The 19,023-nt window shown below is 40.9% G+C and overlaps 1 protein-coding gene across 1 annotated transcript in view; it reads right to left on the bottom strand.

The window, feature by feature from the left end:
• The window catches only part of KHDRBS3 (KH RNA binding domain containing, signal transduction associated 3), a gene marked incomplete at both ends in the record, with an annotated part of 85,186 nt that extends 68,880 nt beyond the window's left edge, over window positions 1–16,306 (bottom strand). The window contains one exon of the mRNA XM_080610764.1: window positions 16,219–16,306. Coding sequence (XP_080466890.1) covers window positions 16,219–16,306 — 88 coding nt within the window. The remainder of the gene's footprint in view (window positions 1–16,218) is intronic.
• Window positions 16,307–19,023: the final 2,717 nt, after the last annotated feature.

Below are 19,023 nucleotides of genomic sequence, written 5' to 3'. Positions count from 1 at the left end.
TGTTCTGTCTTTCACTGTAGGAACACAACCAGGTAGCCTTTACGCAAGATTTCACTTGTCATCTTGGTGAGTCATCAAGAATGGTCTATATCCTTTCTTATTAAGTACATAGTACTACTCAAACTTTGTGAGTCCTTTGACAATTTCCACAAGAAGGAAAAGCATAATTCAGATCCCATTTGAAAGAGGATACAACCTGCAGCTCTTAATCTGCATCTATCACATTTAAAACTACTGCCAAGATGAAATACTAGCCATAGTACACCCAGTTATTGAACCCTGAAGCAGATTTGGGCAACATTAGAGACCACACATAAAGCATTAGGGCACTATCGAAGACAGTGTAGCCTAAAAACCTGTCACTAGATTTAAACAAACCACACTTCAGACTGGAAGATACCTGCACTACCAAAGCTCATCTTAACAGGGAATCTTCCATCCCTGTATTTTGTACAACAGTTACATAACACCGTAAAACTGCTTACGAAGCATTATGAAAGCTTTATGTAGCCATCAGCTAGACAAAGCAGTGTTATCTTCCCCTACTTATCTAAAAGTCATTTTGCGCAACTCTGGAGCCTTGCCAGTACTGTCCATCCCAAATGGAGCCAGGGTATATCCTCACACTGGCAATCCGTAATTCAGTCATGTGTCGCATCCTGTTGATAAATCCTAAAACACAATTCACACCTAAGTCACAATTTACTTGAAATCATCACTAAACCAGAAACTTCAGCAAACACCCACAAGTGCTGAGGGAGCTGGTTGATGTCAATGACAAGGCCACCGGCTTTGAAGGGTCATGGTGAGTGAGGGGAACATTGACTGTAGGAAAGCAAGTATCAGTCCTATGTTCAAGATCAAGGAGGGGGATTTGGAGAACAACAGGATGGTAAGACTAACCTTGACTCTTTGGAAGATGATGCAGCAAGCAGCCCTTGGAAGGCCATTTCCAAGCATAAAGGACAAGGTGATTGTGAATAGTCTGCATGAATCATATGATAGGGAAGTCAACATACCAAACTTAGAGCCTTCAATAACAAAACAACATGACTGCCTCTCCAGATGAGACAAAAGCAGCCAATGTTGTCCTTCTCATCCGTAGTAGGGCTTTTGATACTATTTCCCATAGCATCCTAACAAACTGATGAGGTACAGGCAGAAGAAATGGACAGTGAGGTGGACTGACAACTGACCTGCCTGGTTCAAAAGGTCATGTTTAGTGGTATCATCACCAGTCCAGCTGGGGACCAGACACTAGTGGTGTGCTTCAAGGGTCAATACCGTGTAGCATCTTCATTGTTGACATCGATGATGGGACAGCACAGCTTACACTAGTTTACAGGTAACAGAAATACGAGAGAAGCGATTCAAAGACCTGACGGTTGCACTGGCACTCAAAAGTACCTTGAAGAACTGAAAAAAATGGGCAGACAGCAATCTCATGATGCTCAGAGGTAAGTGCAAAGTCCTCTACATGTGAATGCTGATCCCCATGCATGAGAACAGACTTGCAAACAGCCAGGAAGCAGCTTTGCAGAAAAGTACCTGAGAGTCCCAACAATCTGAACACTAGCCACAAATATACGCTTGCAAATGCCAGCATCATCCTGGGCTACACTAGAACAGCACTGCCAGCAATCTGGAAGTGATCCTTCCTCTCTACTCAGCACTGATGGAAGTGTTACCAAGCTAATTGTCTGATTTCTATTGTTCTGCAGTAGCTCCAAAAAGATCTTTTTGAAGCAAAGATTTATTCCATATTTATTTTTAAGAACACTAGTTCTAGTGAATCCTGCCCCTACTTCAAGATTTGCTTCTCATGAAATACTGTACCCCAGAAGTGATTTCTTACCTGAAAGCACACTAGAAACTCACATTGCAGCATAGGATTCTGCATGCTTAAATAATGCAGAGGAACAGATTCAGACAGATCCAATGTACAACAGTCCATTTTTTCCCTCTCCATATCCCCACCATTATTCTCTGCATTCTCACATCTCTTCCCATGCGTCCAGAACACCATACCCCCCAAAATACCTTTTCTGTCCAATAAAAACCTATCATTGCTCCTGTTTTACAGCATTAGAGAAAGAAACTGACATGAGGCTACCACAAGTATCTGTAATGTGTCTAAATTCTTGTACTGAATTCAGTAAAACAAGAGGTAGCACCAGTCATTGTTAGGACTTAGAAAAACCCATAGCTGCAACATAACCATAGCCTCTCTTACTGAAGGAATTAAGAGTCTGTATGTTCTGTGACACTGCACTGGTCAAATGAACCATGAAAATGACCACCGCCACCTGCTTTGGAGCATGTAGAAGATTAACTACTGTAAACAGTTAATTCAACCCACTGTTCATAATTTTCTCAGCTTGCTGATTCTAACACAAGTTTTCCAGTATAAATCGCTCAGATTCCCAGGACTTCATGTCTGCAGCTTTGTTTACTAGAACACATACTACTGATGTGCAAGTAAGCTGTATGAAAAGGTAAACTTGTACAGAAAGAACGTGAAACCACAGGTGAATATGAAGCAACGTAACACTATTGATGGGTTGTATTTTAATGCCTAAGCCAAAAAAGTAGCTCTAGAAGTTGAAAAAATGCTTTCAGAATACTTACGAAAAAGGCAGCAGCCCAAAGATCCTAAAGTATTTGTGTATTCTGGTCCAGAGATGTATGAAACAAACCTGCAGAGGTTATTTGCTGCATGCAGAAGGGACTACTTCCAGCACACCATTCTGGATTACTTTAACACACCTGTAACCCTTCAGAAGGCCATCACTCCTACTGCCAGCAGACAGAGGCAAAACACAATTGATACAATTATCATAGGCAGCACTTTTAGTATTTGTCATCCATTACAGTCCTTGGCTGCAGTAACATAGCTTGGCAGGAAAAACACACCAAGGCAGCTTGTACATCTATCACCCCATGGGAAAGTGCAGCCTAAAAAAATTCATGTGGAAATTATGTACGAGCTTCAACAAATTGGATGTTAAAGTCTCAGCTTCCAAGTTATTTTTTAATTAGCAGAGGGATAACATGACTATCCCTTCCACATGCTCAATAGCAGGTGAATCCAAATCTCTTTACTGTGTATGAAGATACCTATTACCCAGAGTTAAGCAGATTACTTCCACATTCAGTTGTTCCCAAATATTATTCTACTACACTTATTCTCAAAGTCAGTTGAATCATTTCATATAATCTTAGCTCAAGATCACACCTCCCTGCAACTGTGATAAACCTTGAAACCTTATGGACTCACTCCAGCTGCAACTCAAGGGGAAGGAACCAACATCTCTTGCCAGCAGAGCAGTTTCTACAGGAAAGAAATGAGATCTAAGTCTGCAGTAAGCCTGCGTCCTCTGTAGGACCTCTGTGCTTATCCATGTAGCACCTTCACTGAGGAAAGTAATCTTCCAACTTGTGTGGCATCTGTCAAAGAAAGGGTTGGATATTTTTTTTCCTTAAGCTGGTATTTCTAGCATTCACCTAGTAGAATATTATTCAATTTTCCAGCTTTAAGGAAAACAAAACAGACCATGATTTATACCTGCATAAATATCTGAAATAACTACCCAGTTAACTTTAAGGTATGTTTCAGTAAAAGCTAAAACACACAAGTTTTAGTAGCACTTCTAGTATGGTTTTACTTGCCATAGGAAACAGTTATAAATGATATTTTTATCTAAACAAGGTGTTTTCATGTTTAGCTTAAAACGAAACACTTCCTTCTAAGCCACATATTTCATGTTTGTAAATTGGTTTCTAAGAAGCATCTTCAGTAAAAAGTCTTTCAAAAAGCCCAAGGTCACATTTCTCTCCAACAGACATAGTTGCATTATAGCTGCAAAAAACAGAACACCTGCATGATGATGTTCTATGCAACTGCTCAGCAGCCAAGATGTTACAAATTCATTTGTCTTACAGATTTGTTTTGAAGGCAGTTTAAAATTAAATGCTTATATGGAACAGGAAAATGTGATGCCTGTTTTCCTGCAGTTTCAGAAGCCACGTTCTCATGTAGTCATGTGATGAATTCATTTTAGAAGTGCTACTGGTTTAGTTTTAACCCAGCCAATTTCAAACCCCAGCTTTAACTGAACACTACTATTTTTTCCCCAATGACACCTGTGTGTGATGAACTTTATGGGAGTAATTCCTATATTTAATAACTTAAGTAGCAGATTTCAGTGCATTTTTACATATTTTGCACAGAATAGTCAACTACTAGAAAGTTCATGCACAAGGCAGTTGGCATACTGCATCTACAAGCACAGAACAATTCACAGCCAGGGAAGTACACCTACGTTCAAGGTGAGACAGCAAAGACAAACCTAAACTGTTCATATTGAGATCAGTAGTGCTGGCAAAATGCAGAAGCTGCTGCTGCTACTACTTACGCCTTCATAAGCCCATATATTCAGATTTCTGCTCCATCACTTCTGTCTGCCAAGAAACAGTAAGAAGAGTGCCAACACCAAGAACCCAAGGTGTCATTACTCCTTGGTTCAGTGACATTTGAATTGCTTCTCTACAGGAAAAGAAATTGCTGCTCCACTTTCCAAAAGCACTGAATCAAGTTACCTTCTAGATGCAACAGAGGACAAAAGAGATGCATTTTAAAAAATGCAGCTGCATACAAAATTTAGGGTCTGGGTGCCCAAACCAAGGACATCCGAGTCAGCAATAACCACTTAATACAGTACACTGTTTTTATCACTCCTTCCTACTAGAGAGAAACAAAGCATAAGTGTGTTTGTGAAGAACAAAAGACCAAATCAGTAATAATGAGTACTTATGTTCCCACAAATAAGCCTTCCTACAGAATCACAGAATCATAGACTGGTTAGGGCTGGAAAGGACCTTAAGATCATCTAGTTTCAACCCCTCTGCCATAGGCAGAGACACCTCACACTAGACCATGCCACCCAAGGCTCTTGCCCAACCAGGCCTTGAATGTGTATATTAGTTTCAATTCTTACTTCCCCTTCTTGATCCATTCATTATCTAAGTTCAGGAATTAATTACCTAGCTCCAAACAGAACCATCCAAAATGCTGGAATGTGCTACTTGACATAAACCCCCAAAATAGAGGTGCTTAACTGAATTGAAAAAGGTCTGTCTGTCCACTAATAATAAATCTGGAAAGAACATTTAACAAGGGAAAAGTTAAACTCTTCCTCAAGCCACCAAAAGAACTAATTTAACATTGTATTCCAATTTATTATAGCTGTACCTTAAAAATACAAAAATGTAAAAACACACTAAATTATCACAGAGAGCTGGAAATGAGGAAAACCTTCCCCCCCCCCCCCCCAATAAATTCATACAGCTTTTATTTTACCCTTGCATAATAACTATCTGTTAGTAGTATCTCTTGACATGAGGCAAGGAATTAACTATGTAGCTGACCAGGAGCATCTATTCTTTTTAATCTGTTTTTCTTAAGGGGCCATCTGCTCTTATTTCTTCATTTCATGGCCTAACTTGAAGCCACATTCACTATTCTGTTAGCACTTCAATTAGTTACATGTAAAAATTGCAGGTCAGGATAGCTGTCTTGATAAAATACGATAAGGTAAAGAGAGAAAAGGGGTTATTAGCAGAAGACAATTGACTGTAACTGACAGAGCTCAAATAGCTGATTAGTCATCAATAAAATAAAGGGAAAATAATGCTCTAACATTTGTTTTATTACAACACAGCTTGACATCCATTACTGGCAAGAACACACAACCATGCTTTAAGGTGCCAACCTGAATTGGTTTGCTTTTTGCATTCCCTGCACTCAGTTTTTATAGATGACTCTGCAGAAAAGCTTCAAATCTCAGCTTTGATAACAGTACTAAAACCTTCCAAATGAGGCAGCCAAAAATACCTCATGCAAATGCTGACAAGACATGGGTAGCATCATTTGCAGACTTACAAATAATGAGTAGTTAGTGCTGAAAAATTTACTACAAACTACAGGTTTGAGCTGTACCCGGCTATTCCTCCAATACAACTAAGCAAAGGATTCTGAAAGAACTGTACAGAATGAAACCTACAGTAAAAAAAAAAAGTACTTCTGATTCAAGTTTTTTCCTATCTATTCCACTGTTTTCTCCAGCAGAAAGACCAAGCAAGAGGCTATCCAGCAAGCTGAGTACTTTATTTAGTGCCTAGAGTACTCAACTTCCCAGCATCATGTTCATGCAAGCTATCATAATAGGTAGCCTTCTAGGCTAGACAACCAGTCACGGAAAGCTTTGCTCACTGCCATTGAAAACATATGGGATCAGTGCCTTGAGGACCTACTCAGAGGCAGAAAATACATTATGTTAGCATAATGTTCAGCATACCACTGAAGTCTAAAGAAACCGTGATCTACAGGTTAAGCAAATCACATTTTCCTCTATCAGGGCATCAATTTAAAAAGGGTAATTTGTCTAGAGCTCTTCATAGAGCTGATTTCACAGCCAGCTACTTGCCACTTATGTGATAATGAAATACACATTGGCATTTTTAATTAACCTTATATTGAACTATGTGAACTATTACTTTGTGTTCTAAATGAGACCTATTATTTCTGGAGATATGCAAATTCTGTAAATGTATCTCTGAACAAATGACTGATAAATAACACAAAGTGGAGAGTACAGGGAAATTACCATAATCAGCTGTATGTGATGCTCTAAGAGGTTCAAATTTAAAAGCCTAGCAAAGAAATTGCTTTAAAACTTCACTGAGGACTTCTCAAATTGGACAGACTGACAGCTGTCAAGTTCAAGTATACCTCAAGAATACATCAAGAGAGCAGCGCAGGCCAAAGCTATTTCAGGTCCCATCCGCATCCCAGTTGTATCTGGAAGCCCTGTGTCCAAACAGCCACAGCAATTCCATCTATATTTGAGCTTGTGGCCAAGGTATGAGCAGTAAAGACAAATACCTATGAGATGGCCAAGCAGGAAGATGCAACCAATGCTAATTTCAAACTGGCCAGTTACCAATTAAAGCCTTTATACCTTGAACATCAATTTTACATGCACACAGTGAACCTATGAAACTTACATTGACAAAATGATTCTCCAAGCACTGAAGCCACGGTGATCTGTATATTGGCTTTTGGAAGGGACCTGCACTTTGAGCTGCAGAACACATCTGGCCGCAAGCAAAAAAGGCTGGCTCCCCAGCAACAGCTTTCCTCAGGGCTCTGGCACCCCTTCCCTAAGATCCCGCTTTCCGGCACGGCTGGCTGGGCTGAGCGCCGGCTCCCCCTCCTGACACAGCGCCCGCACTGCAGCACCGCACCGTGCCAAATGATTCCAAACCATGCTCTGCAAAGCCCTTCGGAAAAAGCTCAGCCCAGAATGCATGATATACTAATCACTAATACTTAGCGACCTACCTCTAATACAGCAGAGCTCCCTGACACATAAAGAGCATCCAAAAGCCTTCCTGGGGAAGTTATACCTTCAAAAGCTCAGCATCACTGTTTTTAAGGTACTCTATAGCTACATTACAGGAAAACCCAACACTTCAGCTTTTTCCACAGTGTGCTCCTATTAATACTTAATTGCTTGAAATCCCCAAATTCATCAAAAATAAAGCTGAAAGAAATCTTAAAAGGTCCTTAATTCCTTCACAAGCACTTCATAGACTACACGTAGGTTACCCCCAGCATTTTTTTTTCACATGGCTTAACAGGTTTCTGTGAAGACTTCAAAGCGCCTGCAGATAAAATGCCTGAACAGATACAGTAAGCTTTAAAAGCACAATAAATCTTCCGTTGCATGCTTTTATACAGTAGGCCAATAAAAACCTAATCATTTTTTCCAGACCATGGATGCATGGTATAATAAAAAGGTCAAGACTGTAAGATAAGTGAAAAGAATCTTTAAGCCCAATTTGTTGCACAAGACAAACTGGACCAAAGTAGTCCTCTCCAGACTGAAGATCTAGTACTAAGGTGCCACATTCCACCCTGCAGACCAGTCAGCCTAGGGTATCATTAGGATAGCTCTAGAAAAGCAGCAGCGATTAACTAGAGCTCAAGATAAAGCCGCAAACCATCTGCTGTGAACCAGGAAGGGAAGCAGATTAGCTCTTCCATGCACATCAGGATTTAAATGGAGAAACTCAGTCAAATCACTAGTAATAAGCTCTTTTTTACATCAAAAAGCTCTTCCACATGCCATGAAAGCTTGGGGGAATCCCAGTAAGGAAGGCAGAACCCTCAGCAGTGACACTACCTTTTTCACTGGAATTAGGACTTGTTAATCCTGAAGAAAGCAGGCTGGAAGTGGTCATGAAACAATTAAAAGTGAAAAACCATTCCAGGTTTCTGAACTTCCATGAATGTACAAATGGACCAAAGCATTGAACTCAAACTGTGCAAAAAGAAGTCTAGAAAGGAAAACACTTTTCCTGCAAACTCAGGAAGGGGTATAGGCTTCAGTCAAGCATAACCAAAAGCCATGAAATAAGATAGATGTGATGGACTTCACACTTTTCACTGTTGCAAAAGGGAAGTTTATCATTTAGGATTAGTTTGGAGGTGGGCAGAAGAGAAAAGGCTGATTTCACTTTCCTACTTTACCGCATGGAGCTGTATCACTCAAGTGAATCACTACACGAGATCACATCATTTCTGCTTGGTAGCAGGAGAAAAGCAATAGAAAGCTCCTTAGCCCTCAGATAACTGAGGATGTGATCTCAGAGAGCAGAAACTCTGCTGCTGACCAGAGGCACACCACGACTGGTGCTTCATCACAACCTCTAGCTAATTAGGACATTATGAACTAATAATGAAAACCTTTGTCCATTATCAGTAACCAGAAAAGGAGACACATGAAAGGAAAAACAGATGCATTAAAAGCAGTCCTTCCATTTCTACATCTTTGAAAACATCATTATTATCCTGAAGTAGCAGGAAAAGCTGGCTGAAAATATCTAAAACCTTTTGCTTTCAAACACATGTGCTATCCAGAGTACTGTTACTGGATAATGACAGGCAGTAAGAGACCACAAATGCATTTATGCTCCAAGCACTCAGTAAGTACAGCAGCAGTGTCAGAGCAACAGAAGGAATTTTTACTTCTCACTAGATTTTTCTTGTCCACAAAAAGGCACCTTCCTCTAATCCTTTCATACAATACAAATGCATTATTAAAGTTGAAGAAATCAGCAAATCCTCAAAGGCTCTGGAACCTGTCACTTCATTATACCAAGATCAGCAAAGAAGCAGTTGTTGTAACAACTTTTTTCTTCAAGCACAAGAACAACAGGTTTACTGAAATGATTTCTCATCTTTTAGGTTTCAAATTATTTTGTCAAGAAAGTCTTCCTAGGAAACGAAGACCTATAGAAGAACACCTATAAAGGCCAAAAAAACTGAAAGATTTACCAGCTACAAGAATTAAACTGACATTTGTTTGCTGCCTTGCAGCTTTGTTGTTGTTTGTCTGCTACCTGAAGCCAAAAGCCTGATAAACACATCAAAATAAGAAATGGAAGGCAGCCAGCAAAACAGCAACTGGAAATGGAGACCAGGAAGGAAGGAAAACCATCTTACTTTCTAGTTTCTTACTATACCTTGACAAGACAGTAAAACAATGAAAAATGACAACACAAAAGTGATGAATATGACAAAGTCGAGGTCCAGAAAAGATACATTTTGAAATACGATAAGCACACAAAGAATAAAGCATGCACTGCTCAGCTGTTGAAATACTCAAAAATACAGCTTTCTTCATTCCACCTCTCCAGTTACTACTCCAATTTACTCCTTGTCATAAATAGCCAGCTTACATCTATCATGTATCCCAAGTCATTGGCAGACCTGTAAAGAGCCTAACAATTGAGCTGAGGCCAAATATCCAGAAATGCATCCCATCTTGAATCAAAGATGGGAAGAGAAAATCTACCAATGCTTAAATTTAAGAGTTAATCACCTGTTACTAAAGCAGCATGCTTTATTTTTCATGGGCAGTTTTTGGCCAGACATTTCATCATCAATTCAAAGGGCCTACTAGCCCCCTTATTGACCTCTGTGACAGTAGCAGGGCACTCAAAGCACCAGTTAATGATCATGGTCACAAACCAATCAGACCAGCAAGAGGCACACAGACCTCCAAGTTCACAAAGCACTGTGTTTTTAATATGATCTTCTCAAAGGTTAAAATACATGGACTTGTATAGCTAGAATGTCAAGAAAATGAAATTCCCTAGTCTATATGCCCTCATGGCTTTAGCTTAAGGCCACAAAGATATTAATTTTCTACCTGGTGGTGTACTTGGAAGTCACTCAGCTAGCACTACATGGCTCTGAACTACCACCCCCACCATGCAGCTCTCACTGAGACCTGCCTTCCCAGGACTCAGGGGTGGATAACCCCACTTTATCAAGATATTCTACTTGCCCAGTATGAACGTCCTGTCCTTTACCTTTTCTTTGCAAAACAGTATTAATAACATAAGCATTAAGCTTGCAAGATTTCTGCAGAGCTCAGCTAAGAACAGTTTGTTAATTCACCAGAAAATATTAGGTGTGCCAGTTACCAGTTAATCCCTTTAAACATGCTTTTTACTGACACTGCTAAATACTAATTAAAAAGTCATGCAGTACCACGCTGAATACTTTCAGAGGCTACTCTGAACATTGATATCCAGTTCTTTCAAATCAAAGCACATCTTAAATCCTTTTGTTTCTTAACTACACTTGAGGTTGGGGGGGGAGGAACTCAGAGGGCAGAAAGGTCACATACACAGATTTTAAGTACATGTAAGCCAAGTCAAACAAGCCACAGGCCACCAGAGCAGCCAGTCTGTGCTGTGACCTTCTTTCTGATTTCTCCAGTAAATACGTACTCAGAAGGTTGCAGTTTTAATTTGCATGGCTGGTGTCGAAAAGGATTGAAAGTGACAAACCATGCCAGTCTAAATTTGAAACCTTTAAATTCCATCTCTCTCATTGACTGCCAAAGTAAGTGTGCAAGTGAATTAGAAGTCAGCTTCCGACTAAATGTGATCATCAGTGAGTGGCTGCAGGCTAGAGTCATGCTTCAGAGCAGATGAGCCTAGGGTGAAGTACATATGATTATCTTCAGCTGTGTTTCACAGCAGCCCTGTTAACATGACCAGAATATCTGATAAATCACTTCCCCAGCCTTTTAAGAGAGCAAGACTGGAATCTAATTGTTAATAAATCTTATGACTTTCCCAATGCAGTTTCACTGCAGTAAAAGCAAAGCACAACCATTGCAAAAACATGAACTTCTGAAGTGTTACTGAACAAGGAAAGCTGAGACATCAGGAACAATCTCTGAAATATTCCATTTTCACTCCAAGTCCTATTACTTCTCATGTTCTTTCCAGAAAATAGCAATGGAACCAAAGTCAGCCTTCCCTGGTTTTATGGTGCTGCCACACCATACCATTCCTACCACTGTCACTTCAATTTCTCATCACACGGAGCCTGCTGAATAACCAATTGCACCAACACATTTTCATAGACTTCTGTTTTGAAGTCTGATTACTGGAAGATAACAGAAGAGTTTATATTCTTTCAAGTTTACCTCAAAGAATTACAAGCTAGTGACCTGCTGTCTGAAAAAATCCAGCTGAATCACAAAATTCACTATTTTACTCAAATCTATAACCTTAACAGTAATCTTTAAACCCCGTAAGTTCTCTTCAGCTATATTTGCTTTACAAAATACTTGTGACCTTCATAAGAGATTTTGACAGCCTCTAAGAGTAGGACACTTGGAGCAAGCACTGCTCACATGGCTGAGACTACAATGAGAAGGAGAGTTTGAGGTGACACAGAAAGGGAGTGCACATTACACCATTAGGGACTTGGAATGCATGGCATCACACATCTGTTCCATGCCATGAAGCACCTGTCCTCAGAGGAAGGTGGATGATTCAGTAGCAAACTGATTAATATCATAACATATGTATGCCACTTTACTACATATAATCAAATACATTTTTTAGATTTCTGAAAAAACAGAATTCCATTTGTGACAAAGTAAAGGAAATCCTTGCGCAGTGCCCAGGTGCGCTTGCATACCAAGAGATTTATTAAAAGTTAATAACATCTATGGAGCCATAATTCACTAAGTTCCTACTTCAGGCATTTTCACAAAGCTATCCCTTAGCTGCTATAAAAATCAGACAGCTAACATCCTCCACAATGCAGAAAGTAAGCACACTTTTCCTCACACACCATTCTCCTTGATATTTAGGGAGGTACTAGTCTATTTGATTACTGAGCTACTGAATGTGACAAGAAACAGCAACCCTCTACCAATCACTACTAGACACATGGCTCAGTAAAGTCAGTCAGTACACAGCTAGCATATACAGCCATCTACTGATAGGAAGGCTTCCTATTCCTGTACATCTTGTTGACAATTTAAGATATTACCTCAAATCTCTAAGTAGCTAAAATAAGCCTGTAAGGAAGAATTCCACAGGTACAGTCTACACAAGTAAGAATTGTCATTCAGCAATGGCACCAGGACTCATCTTCTGACATGAGGATTTCAGCTGCCCTAACACTGATTACAGGGCTCTCCTCACCCAAGTATTTAACATTACACAAACCAAACAAGTGCCAGGCATCCGCTTTAATGTCTCCCCTGTCTGTTTTATTTACAGTTAGCTTCTTCAATCTGCAGTTTCACATACTTCACCCAGCATTCACAAAATACTTGTCATCAATCAATACTATGCATAGATATGAAAAGATAAACTCTTCTTGCAGGTCTTTCAATATTTGAACAGCATCACTCGTGAACCAAGTTATGACAACCAATATTACACTCACACATTTACCAGCATTTACATACCAGCCCAAGTGCAAAGTCAGCCTTCAAAATAAAGCTCTCAAAGGTTGAAAGGCAAAGCTGCTCAGTGCCTCGCAATGATAAACACAAAGAACCAGCCTGCCTTGAGAACAAGCATCACTTGCACATACAAAAACATTTTTCAGATTTTTGCATAAAGATGAACACCTGAGACATGTAAATAGGTAAAACACAAATACACATGGACTAAGCTCTTACTTCCCAGAGCCTCATCTTCCCCAAGGCTCTTGAATTACAGAACTTAAGATATTAACTGGACATAATGTTCCACTCCCCATTGTCTGGTACCAGCTGCAAATTAATCCTACTAGCATGGTCACCTTACCACACATGCAAAAATAAGTACACTTCCAATCTATAACATGTGTAAAGGTTTACAGGTAGAAATATCCCCTTTTTAGAATGGCTTAGTGTTCAAGTATACCAGTAAATCATCTTAATTAGAACAAAGCATATACTCTTGTCTCCTAGAAAAGATTCCTATTGTTCTGAATTTTAAGCAGCATCTGAATGTTCCAGTGACTATTTAAAGCAAAATTTAAGCAGTCTTGCAGTTGTGTCCCAAAGAGAGAAGTTGTCAAATACCTGAACGATTTACAACAGGAAACATCAGCACTTTATGTGCTGTGCAGGAGCAATGAAGGACACAGATTTTAATGCTTTCAAAGTGCTTAAAACAAGGTTTTATTAGGGCAAGAGAAGATGCTGACATCTCTTAATTCTGAGATACATTAATAATACTGCCCACAGAAGTATTCTTGCAGCATCTTACTTATCACCACATTATTCTTTTTCAGCTGAAAGGCTGCCCTGAAGCTCAAAGCATGTCAAGCTCCACTTTTTCCTGTATCATTTAGAATTATGCCATAAAATTATATCATATCCAAATTATAATCTGTAACAACAAGTATAATACGCAAATGTGTCCACTTCCATATGAGAACTACAATTAACAGATTTTGGAAGTCAAACACAGGACTTTTCCTTAGAAGCCAAATTTCAGCATGGATAAAAATTTGTTAGGCATTTGGCTCTTGTCTAATCAGTACACACACTTCAACTTCTTCAGCACCTGAAGGATTTACCAATTTAACCATACAATTCTTACAAATCAATCTTGAGTTTCTACAAAAAGCTGGCTGATCTATAGCATTTTGGTTTGAGTATATACAGACAGTAAATGTAATGTTATTAAGACATCAAAATGCTGTTACATAATTAAGCTGGTTATTTTAAGCACTTAAAATCCTTTGCTAAGACATTCTTACACATACCTGGAAGAAGGCAAACTTTGACACATTTCATTCCTACTTGAAAAGCTAAACAAACCCAGTTTAAAACATGATAAAAGCCCTTTCATTTGCTTGCTCACTGAACCACCATAGAAAGAACTCAGTGGACCTGACATATACAAGCCACAACTATTACATATACATTTCCACTAATATTGCCTTCATTTAATTGCAAAGAATTATCAGTAACTGTTTTTACTTCTGAATTGTAGTCAAGTTAGTGCCATGACAGGAAGGGTTTGTAAAGTATCTCCTCCTGAAGCTACGCAATTCCCACTTGTATTACACAGTCACTTCACCTTACTTGGTTCCTTGGTGACTCAACTGCTAAATCATCTATTTTACATGGATATTACAGAAATTTACATTTTAAGCTGCAGTTTGATAGTCACCCTGCTTAATCTTTTTTTAACCTCTCTCCAACATGTGAAATACTTAAGACTTAATGTAAGACTTGATTTTTCAAAGTAAGCAAAATAATCTAGAGACATACTACAGAAAGAGGTTGGATCCATGTCCATTACACTCTTTCACTGACAATGTAATTTACCATTGGAACTGAAAGTATGCATGCAGATACCAATTATTACATGATAAAAGCAGGCAGAAGTTTGCCTGTCCTCTAATGTCTCATTTCAATGAGCACCTCAAAAGTATCATACATAGTCCTCAGAAGTCACAATTTTGGTAGCAACCATATAACCACATCTAATTCTATAAATGCTGGTTTTAAAACAGTAAATCATATCTGTAACATCCTAAGGTAATTTACATATGCAATAAAGATTCTTTCTACACAATGTGGAGAATAACTTCACAAATTTGCAGCCTTAAGTTCTCAGCCATCAAACTAAATTTTAACAAATTTATAGCAAACAATAGAAATCTCTATTTAATATGATTCTCTTCGTATCTACACCAGCACTATTACAAATTCAAAGGTAGGAAAAACACGCAAAATACCAACAATCCAAGGACATGCAGCTACAAATCACAAGGCATTCCACAACCAAAACTGACAGCTACCCCTAATTTCAGAATATGTCAGACAATAGTTGATTCTCCTGATTTAGAGATGGGCATTCGCAGTCAATTACACATAAAAACCTACAACAATGCATTAGAAGAAGTCACATTGATCTAGCCCTATTCCTGTTATGGGAAGTTAAGTACACTGGCACAGCTTTTCAATCATGTCAGTTGAAGCCAAAATCATTTTAGGTGTCACTAAGTTATACTACAAGATTAATTCGTAACTTATTTCACTTGACCATCCCAAGCACTGCACCAAGTGTTCACCTCTTTAGAGCTGTACTTGAAAGTCACCTGCCAATTATACAATAGTTCCAAATTTATAGCCACATTGTAAATCATACAGAATTACTTTTTGTGTTCAGTACAGCATCACTGAAACAAAGAGCTAGCACTTTAAAGCACATCTGACATGTCAGATGCAAAAGGGATAGGGATCACTTGTTATCTAGAGTTATATAAACGCAAAAACAAATATGCTTTGGGGTTTTTAAAAGATTTACCAAATGCACTGTTGGCTCCTTAATACATTAGTTAGAGCCAAAAGTTTCTAGGAAAGGACATAGGTTGTAAGCTCCTTTTTACACATATGCAAATAGTAAGCGATTTATTGTTCAGAAACATCTTAGTGAGGTTAAAAAGGAAAATCTTTCCGGGTTTTAATCGACTCTAAGCCTAGACAGAGTACATAAGACCCCTGCTGTTCTACACCAAGATACCACTTGGTATCACTTATAACTCAGGCGGTGTGCGGCCACCCCTTCGCTATTGTAAAACACCCTTACGGAAGCGAAGCAATTGGGGAAGGCGACCCAGCGTTTGCTCCGGTTCGGTTTGATGCTGGAGCCGCACCCGGGAAGACTCCAGCACCGCCGCGAGCAGCGCAGACCCCCCCGGCTCCTCCTCGGCGCACAGCGCGGGGAGCGAAGCAGCAGCTACAGACACAACCCAACCCCACCAAGCGGTGCGGAGCGAACAGCACCCCCTTCCCGGAGCATCCTCGCTAACTCCGGCTCGTCCCTCACCTTGGTTGACCAGCCGCAGGGCGTGAGTGAAGGACGGGTCCAGAGAGTCCTTCTCGGCCATCAGCTCGGGCAGATACTTCTCATCCATGGCGGCGGTGGCCTGGAGCGGCGGGGCGCCGGGTGCCCCCACAGGAAAGGGAGCAGCGGCGGCGGCGCAGGTCAGAGTCCCAAGCGGTGTCAGCGGTAAATCCTCGGAGGCAGCGCTTCCCCCCGGCCGCCTCCCGCCCGGGGCTGCGGGGACGCATCCAGAAGGAAGCGCCGCAAGCCCCCGGCAGGGAGCGGGGAGGGAAGGGACGCGGGTCGGGGAAACACCCCACACACACACAACCGGACACGGGGTGCGGAGAAATCCCTCAGCGGAGGCGCACGGGCCTGGGAAAGGGGAAAGAGGCCGCCCGGAGGCGCTGACCCAGACGGGACGGGACCCCCGCACACCCGCCTGTAAAACAAGCAGACACCCGTGCAGCACACACCAGCACCCCCACTCACCCAACGCGAACTGAGCCGACGAGCCCCTCGGCGCCAGGTTTAAATACTCCCGCTGAGGCCACGCCCCCAACCCGCCCCGAGCCCCGCCCCGAGCCGTTGTCCCGCCCCCCAGCTCCTCCCAATGGGCGGTATCTTCCCGCCTACTCGAAGGACGGCTCCTATTGGGTGGTGTGTCTTGTCAGTCAGAGGCCGGCCGCAGCTTCGGATTGGTGGATGCGTGCCCCTTCCCACCTGCCAGCGTCTGTCGTGCGCGCGCCGGTTGCGGGTGCGCAGGCGGCGCTGAGGTAATGGTCGGACGGCGGAGGCTGTTGGCGGGTGTGGGGTATTGCGCGGAGCCGGGTCTCCATTAAACTCCTTTAAACAGCGGACCATCCCCCGGGGGGAGAGCCGCTGCTGTTGCCATCGGCGCCGGCGGACCTGCGGGCATTCGTTCTCTGACCTGCGGCGAGGCGAAGGGAGACGGGAGCAAGGAGCCGCCCCCGGTGTCCCGCCTCCGCCAGGACGTACTCAGCGGCTGAGGACTCGCTCCCCGCAGCAACGGCGTGTGAGAGGGACCAGGGGAGCTAGGGCGGTGCCTTACAAAGCTCATGGGGCGGGGGGGGGAGGAATGAGGAAGGGCAGGGGTTGTTTCTAAAGAGCAGAAAAATCCCGATCTTAACTTTTCTTTGCTCCCAAAACAGCGGTACTCTTTATTTACGCAGCATTTTATACTTGACGCCTCCAGTAACACAAAGCACTTCATAAACACTAGCCAGAAAAATCTTACTTCGATGGGTTACACCGATGGGCCATAATAAGTGGGTTTGTGATTCAGCAGCAGCATGTGTTACAGGAAGAAGGTTTAAAAGACCTTGCAGAAGCCTATTTGCCTTTTTTTTTTTTTCCTAATAGATGATACATTCGATTATTATTCACTTTGATCTTCGGCTTTGAGGTTTTACATAACTTATTAGACCTCAGGTGTTTCATCAATGAATCTTTGGTGACAAAAGCCCGAAGGAAGCAAGACTAGTGATGCTCTCTAACACCGCACAAGGGCAAACCAGAGGAGTCAGTCACTGAAGCCAAAACTGGGATGTTAAGTAATATTTTAAACCAACATTTACTGGAAAAGGCAACAATAAACTTTAAGTGAAAGCTACAGTTAAAAAAAACAGTGAAAATGCTCTTATCTGTGTGAATCAAATAAGCACACATTTATTTAATGGAAAATAAAAAGAGGTCTGCAATGTATTTTAGTCATATTGCTGCAAGATGGGGATAAAGAAGCTCTGAAAACAAAAAGCTAACATGAGAAATCACTCACTCAGTGCTTGGAAGCAGAGGTTAAGGCTCCCTTCTCAGAATTACGTGTGCTCTTTCACCTTTAAAACAGAAAGACCATATATTAAGGTATCTTATTTCTTCTCATGTTTCACAGGCTGGAATATCTCATAAAACAATGTCTGATACGTTACAGTGTGGAATAAACTTGATTTACATTCTCTCTACAACCTTTCCAAATAAATCTTGACCCAGGATGAATAGAAACAAATTTACAAAGTTATATATTAATTCTCCTGCATGACATTGAGTTTGAGGGATACAACTAAAACATACAAGCAACAGTAAGAATTTGGATTATGATGAGTGTTTTATTTCAACCTTCCATATACATCTTCTCTATAAAAGTACTGAAATGCGGCCATCTGTTGTGAAACAGGCAGACACATACAACTTTCACACACAACAATACGTAGGAGTGTGATCTTTATTGAATGACCTGGAGCAAAATAATCCCTGTCTTTGTCAGTAAAGCAAAAAAATGTATTTAAAGCCCCTCTACAACATACAGGACCGCAGAGAGAAAAGTAGCTATATTATTACAAACGCAGTAAAACACAATGTACCTTTCTTGGAAAGAGTCATATTCTCACTCGTAACTGATTAAATAAACATTTAGTGTTTAAAGAAACCGCTGTATTTCCACCCAAATTGTACCAGTTCTCTCTGGCTTGCAACAGTGAAGTCTGAAGACTTCTTTTCTCACCAGATCTATACTAGTAAAGGAATTATAAAATTCTCCACATTTTACCCTGCTGTTCAAACTCAAACCTGCACATAACAAACACAATATATTGTTTTCTCCAATGGAATTCGCTAGGATGTAATAAAACAAGAGGAGGACAGAAAAGATGGGGAAATCATGAGCCTCGGGCCGTAGAAAGCAGCCTAGGACATGGTTAGCTGGGAAAAGCCTGCTAAGCATGATTCTTCCTGTCCAGGATAGGCAGGAAACACCAACTTCTTAAGCGCTGATTCACAGAATCATAGAAT

Source organism: Psittacula echo (genome assembly GCF_963264785.1).
Source record: "Psittacula echo genome assembly, chromosome: 2".
In the NCBI taxonomy this organism is placed as follows: domain Eukaryota; kingdom Metazoa; phylum Chordata; class Aves; order Psittaciformes; family Psittacidae; genus Psittacula; species Psittacula echo.
This window is presented reverse-complemented; position numbering and strand designations above follow the sequence as displayed.